Source organism: Ipomoea triloba, chromosome 9, assembly GCF_003576645.1.
Source record: "Ipomoea triloba cultivar NCNSP0323 chromosome 9, ASM357664v1".
NCBI lineage: Eukaryota > Viridiplantae > Streptophyta > Magnoliopsida > Solanales > Convolvulaceae > Ipomoea > Ipomoea triloba.
The window spans coordinates 9,425,858-9,432,672 of record NC_044924.1 but is presented as its reverse complement, the minus strand read 5'-3'; the positions used below and the strand labels follow the sequence as shown (position 1 = coordinate 9,432,672).

At 34.8% G+C, this 6,815-nt stretch overlaps 1 protein-coding gene across 1 annotated transcript; it reads right to left on the bottom strand.

The window, feature by feature from the left end:
* Positions 1-3,200: 3,200 nt before the first annotated feature.
* LOC116030157 (transcription initiation factor TFIID subunit 9-like) lies at positions 3,201-6,815 on the bottom strand. Its single transcript, XM_031272320.1, is given in 5 exon segments — positions 3,201-3,716; positions 4,133-4,208; positions 4,210-4,444; positions 6,244-6,328; positions 6,532-6,815. Coding segments are annotated over 3 exon segments (552 nt in total). The 5' UTR covers positions 4,392-4,444; positions 6,244-6,328; positions 6,532-6,815; the 3' UTR covers positions 3,201-3,422.

The window sequence follows — 6,815 nt, the reverse complement described above, 5'->3', positions numbered from 1 at the left end:
TAATAAGGGGAATCTCTCAGATCAAACTTCCAAAAGAAAAGTGTGATGGGTGGGTATGTAGGGCCATTGGGGCTACCCACAAGAATGGGCTAACTAGCCTCTACTAAGATAATGCCAAGTTCTTATTAATTAATTAGCTGTCTTTTTGGAATTTCAGACCCCTAATTGGAATTGTTTGGTAGTGAAATTGATGTTCACAACAATACACTGTGAGCATCATCTCCCTTTCTCTCTATATTACTATATATACACACATATATGACTGAAATTTCACTATTGTTTTACAATTATTAAATAGAAGTAAAATTATATTTACTCATTGCATACCTTTCACCTAGTGGTTATATGAGTTTTTCTTGTTATTCAAAAAATGATTTTATTATTACTTTTCTATAAATATTATATAGCCAGTGGTAAAAAAGAATAGTTAACTTTAAACTTCAAATTGGCAAGTAAAATAATAACAAAAGTTGAGTTAAGAACTTTCAAAAGGTTTAAATGATGACACTTTTATTTGAGAATAGAAAGCAATTTAAAGGAGAAACATGAAACATGTAATACAACTCAAGAAGAAAAAGTGAGCAACTCACTACCAATGATGATTAAATTGTGTTACATGTTCATATCTGTAGAGATGAAGTAAAATGATAAGCTTATAGAAAAACTCATACATAAAAATATTGTGTTTTTTAAATATTGTTTTAAGGTACACTTATCTTTCATTTCATATGTTTATAATCTATGGTAGTGATTTAGAGATCATAATATACTTTAAATTAAGTCTAGGATAATAATCTATTTGTTAAAACAAGCATTTAACTGTACATGACTACGTGGTGATAAGTATTGTAGGAGTGTCCGCTCCAACAACTTAATTGGTATTTAAGTGATATCGAGATCTAATAGTTACAATGTGGGAGTTGCACCTAATGTGGTGAGCTTTTTGTGGGCACTATGCATTGGTCTTTTCACCTAAGAGGATGTTGAATTGATTTATCCATCCATCATCTCGTTAGGCCAAAGTGTGGGTCCTTGAAGCGAGAGGATTCACCTCTTTTTGTAAGAGGAAAAAAAATTATAATAATTACATTATTATTCAATTACTGCATAGTAATTGTCACCCAGCATTTCTTTATTTTTATTTTTATATTTCCAACCTCATTAATTATCTTTGTGCAATGATATTGACTGACCATACTGCATCATGTTTTGTTTTCAACATTGTCTTGTTCAAAATGGAAAACCAATGTTTCCAAAAAAAAAAAAAAAAGGAAAACCAATCAAAACTGAACCCTTTTTTTTTGGAAAAAAGAACCTGTTAAACTATAACATATAATATTGAGAGATCCATTGCCCTATGATTTCTACCTCACATCTTTTAGCCATTCCGGATCTTCACTGGTTGAGGATCTAAGGTCCACATGGTGTGCACCTATTACAAACTCAAAAGTTCAAATTCAAATTAAAGAGGAATTATATACAAAATTCTTGTATATAAGCATATACATATGATTATTTATGGGTGCCAATGTATTATATATATTTGTGTTCAATTCTTAATATTTCAAATGTATGAAAGCATATATAAGTATGGCGAAATATTTACTATAGTTTGTAAATTTTAATCAATTGATGATTAGAATTTGATAATGTTTGGTGATTAACTAACCTTCTTTTGCAATGATAGCAACTAAGAAATTGGATATATTTTTAGCACCATGTCATATTAAAGGAAAATTAGATATTTTGAAAAATATAAATTAATGCTAAACATTTATTAAGTGAAAATACACCCCAAAAAAATTATTTATACGGTTAGACTAACCATCCGGCACTCCAAGGATCTCTTAATCCATTAAAAAAGATGATGTTGCTGCGGAATGTTTTCAAAACCCTCTCGATGTTCTGTTCATTTAAACAACATTTGAAGTTTAAAAGATCGAGGAAAAAGAAATATAAGATAAATATTTTAAATTTTTATAATAATGGTCCTAAAAATATCAATTGGTAAAAATAGAAAGTAAAATAAATATATTTGAGTTAATACCCAATTTAGTCATCGACTATAATGATTTTTCTCGATCTAGTCTTATACGATTTTTTGTGCTTAATTAAGACATCGACTTTGATGGTTTTCTCAATTGAGTCATCTGTTAAAATAACTTGGTAATTTCACCTCTATTAATACCTAATTGAGTCCTCAACTGTAGTAATTTTATCGAAATTATTCTTAGACTATAGTGGTTTTGCCTAATTTAGTCATCAACTATACTGAATTTTTTCAATTTAATCCTTGATTCTAACAGCAAAGGACTCAATTTGATAAAATTATCAAAGTCGAGAACTTAATTTAGCACATAAAGTCATTTAAAACTAAATAGAAAAAGATTATTATAGTCAGAGACTAAATTAGGTATTAACTTAAATATATTAATATCTTGTACTTACATAGCCACCAGTTGGGCCTGGGCTGGATGTGGAATATGTCTTTGCAAAGTTGGGCCATTTTGTTGTAGTCCCATTCCGAGGCTAGGAAGATGTTGGCAAATTATTGTATGGACCATGGTCCACATAACTGTGTGGACCAAAAATAAAAAGTCTTTTTGTACTGTACTATCAAATAATGTACCTTCGGTACAAAAATAATGTACCCTAAAATAACGTACCTACAGTACAAAAATAATGTATTTTTTATTTTTGGTCCACACAGCTGTGTGGACCATGATCCATGCAATAATGATTAGAAAATGCTATCATTGCTATTACCATCTGTCGGCATTATCATTTCTGTACAAGCCTGGAACAATAATATATATGTTCTTCATTTCTAATCTACATAGACTTCATACATTTGCGCAAACCCCCCGCTCTGAATGCACACACCCCATTTTTTCATCCATTGATGCAATATGTGCGGCACGCATTCGCACACACCAACCAGTCCGGATGCACACGGGTCACAAAAAGAGCTAACCGCAGACAATGGTCACATATGTGTAGCTAAATTTTGGTGACCCATGAATGCACATAGGCGCACCTACTGCAAATACTTAAACCCTAACCCTCCATTACCCACCTAGTGCGACCACACACAGTTGCACACACCACCCTACACGGACGCACACGCGCTATAAAGGATCTCACATCACGACCAGTTTCTCAAAACAATGAAATCAAAGGCTAATACACAGCTAAGAAAATAGAGAAGAAATGGAGTTAGATTATCAGACATGAGGACACCTTATATGTTCTTGGGCATAATTGCCTTTCAGAAAGTGCCCGAAAAAGATTAGGTTCTGTCAATAAAATTGAACATTATAGCACAATATAAGCTCTAACTAGTTACAGCAAAATAGCAAAAGGTTTTCTTCAGACTCCTTGCAACTAGAAGATGGTGGAAGGTGACAAACTAGATAAGAGTTTCATCTTGGTCGTTTAGCTCCAAGGGGAAAAGAGACTCGCTGAGGAGCCTCTTGAGGCAAATCTGTCCGATCTTGGGAAAGATTTTGGTTTTGGTTAGATGCGGGATTAGGATTGGAACCTTCTTCTTCCTCCTCGGTTTCTTCCACATGTTGAGCAGTTCGTTTCTTGGGAATAGCGAGTTGATAGTTGGGGCTGATCAGGGTATCTTGTTCAGGAGGCAGTGGGATTCCAGGTCCTGAAATTGATTTTGGCAGAGGAATTTTGTTTCTGCTTCGAGCCAGCTCTAACAGGACCTGGCAAACAGTTGTTAGACATCATATGTTGATTATGTTCATTAAATAAGTATTGACATCAGAAGGTCACAAGTTCAAATCCTTACCCCCTTGGTTTGAACTGGTCAGCTATGGGTAACCTAGGCTGGTTTACTTCCTTGTGGTCATTTGCTGACTAGGGTGACAAGGCGGGGTTTACCTAAACCTAACATAATAGATCAGAATACAATATCATTCTTTTTCATTAAGTCCAGTCTTTGCTCATCCAGGGCTCCTTCACTTCATTCTTTCATATCCATACACAATTTATAGATATACACAACACATATTTCAAGTTTCAACTCATATTACTCATAATAATATGTAATGTTTGCATCATAGAAAGCATTATCTAATCTAAATATAAACATTAAAGTTAAAAGTAATGGAGTGTATACCTCTCTGGGAGGGGGTGGAGCAAAGCTAAAATTAACTTTAGACTGAACTGCAAGCTTTAGATCATCAGAATCTATCAGTCTTGCCAGCATGCTCCGAGTACACCTGTGCATCCGTCAACACATCAACAGCATGCCTATACATAAGCTCCAGGAACTGGTGGACCACACGTGGTTCGTACTCTTCAACACCCATTGATTTGAGTAGGGTTTTCACCACCTTTGCATCCCTTGGCAGGTCCTCTTCAGCTCCTTCTGCCATTTGCCTCTACCCCTCTGTGTGGCCAAAAAATTCAATCCAACCACCACAGTAGTCTGTAGATTTTCAACTATCATGAAACCATTCCAAAAGATACCAGACAAAATAAACAACTTATGAAATTTGTAAAAAATAAAAAAGAGAAAACATGTAAAGATCTGGAAACTTTGTGAACAAAACATGTTTTTGCTAGAGAAATGTCATAAAAGAGAAAAGAGGAAATTTGATAATGCAAACCCTAATTAGTGAGACTATTACCTCTTGAAGATCAAGATGAGAATTCATAGGAAAGAATAGGAATCTAGGTGATTGATTTAATGATTATTTCTGTGAAAATATTTTGAAACTCCACTCATTTATTGACAACTTTGATTCAGAATCTTTGGTCACAGGGTCAAGATTGGGGAACTCTAAACCCTTCATGGCTTCATTTACTTCCTATTGAGCCCAAAAAGAACAGTGAAAACAATGGCCAATTATGAATTACCCATTGAAATTTTGTTAAAGATTTTGTCAGTAGTTTGCAGTTGAATGTTGAAACCAAATAAGTAAAAATGCAAAATACAGGGCTATGGATCCACTCCTCTCTTCATATTTATCAGTATTTAATACAAACTAGATGCAAATTAACATTCAATTAATGCAAATAATCAATTCAAAATACAAAACCAGACAAGTATACAGAATTATAAATTAAAGATTCAGAACGATCTAGCAACTTAGTACTTCTACTCAAACTTGTCATTATTTCCCTTTAAAACTCAGACTTGGAAATAGGGAAGGGGGGCTTAGTTTGGTTTGAAGACCAAACCAAATGTTTTGTAATTGTTCCTCACTTTAACCTGAAAAGTTCTCTATTGGTAATGCACATTGAAAGAAGTATACCTGGAGAGACAAAATGCATTCAAACATTTTCACATTGGGGTGGGCGTTTCGTTTTTTTTTTTCTTTTTCTTTTTCGGTTTCAATTTGTTCGGTTTTGAAAAAATGAAACCATTCGGTTTAAAATTGTAGTTCGGTTCGGTTTTGGCTCAGTTTGGACTTCTGTTCGGTTCGAGAATCCCAACTTCCCTTTTTTTTCTTTTTCTTTTTCTTTTTTCTTTCCAAATTTTGATCACATAATCGCATGCTCTCAACATTACTACTTCATAGTCCAAGGTTTCAGTTCACAGAAACATAACCAGAAGGAAGAAACAGTATAATACTCACATCTGTTCTGTATAGTGTCTTGAAATGTTTTTACTTTCAAATCATTTATAGACTCAACACTCAATCACGCACAACATTTTCATCATCTCAAAAGTTCAATACTACAAGCAAAGAAAACTAAGCAAATAAACTTTGGCTAGTCACCTTTTCAAAAAAAAAAAAACTTTGGCTAGTCTAATTTAATTAAAAAAACAGTAAAAAGAAACAAACAAATAAAAAAACTTCTTCCAACTTTCCAAGTAATTCACTAATTATATAGATATTAATTCACCCTTAAGTCCTACATAATAAGTTGCTGAGTGCTAAATATTAATCGTATGAATTCACTCTGTAGTATGAATTCCAGAATGTCTCACAGAGATTTTAATCGCAAAAGACATTCTGGAATTCATACGACAGTACGACACACAGACACACTAAACCAAAAGTATAGTAAACCTATTCACATGCTGTAACATCTACACACATTAAACTAGGTGATTCAAAGCAAACACATTCTGCAGAATACAATCAATATGCATTCACCATTTAAAGCATTCAAAATTTCAAGCAAGACTCCGGTCCACACAGGCGATTTAGCCCGCGGCAGTTTAGCCAGCCAAATTATTAAGAAAAAAATAAAAAAAAAATAGAACTGTGAACTTACCCGCTGGCCACTGGCCACTAGAGACTGGAGAGTGGAGAGTGCAATGCGCCAATGCTGCCTGCTGGAGCCTGGAAGAGTGGAAGTACTGCATACAAATAAGAAGTCAAAATTTTGAATTAAGGAATTATTGAATTAACCAATAACCATACATTATGTACTTTGAATTTTGGAGTGCACTATAAATAAGAATGCACTAGTGGACATACTGGAGTTTGGAAACACATACTTAGAGATAACCTAATAGTAATATAATACGGAGTAGTAAATATGTTATAGTAAACTACTTACTGGAGTACTAAATACTAATAGAAGGCTTGACACTTTCGAGTCTTTGACAGCGTGAGGCGTACAGCTGCAGCCTGTAGGCGCCAGGCAGCGATCTGGAATTTTGCGACGGGCGGTGAGCGGCGGGCGGTGGGCGTCGATGGCGAGCGTCAGACGGTGAGCGGCAGGCGGTAGGCGTCGACGGCGAGCATCAGGCGGTGAGCGACGGGCGATGAGCGGCAGGCCTGCGGTGGGCGGCGGACTGCGGTGAAAACCGTGAAATACTGAAATTTGGAGCGGGAGAGACG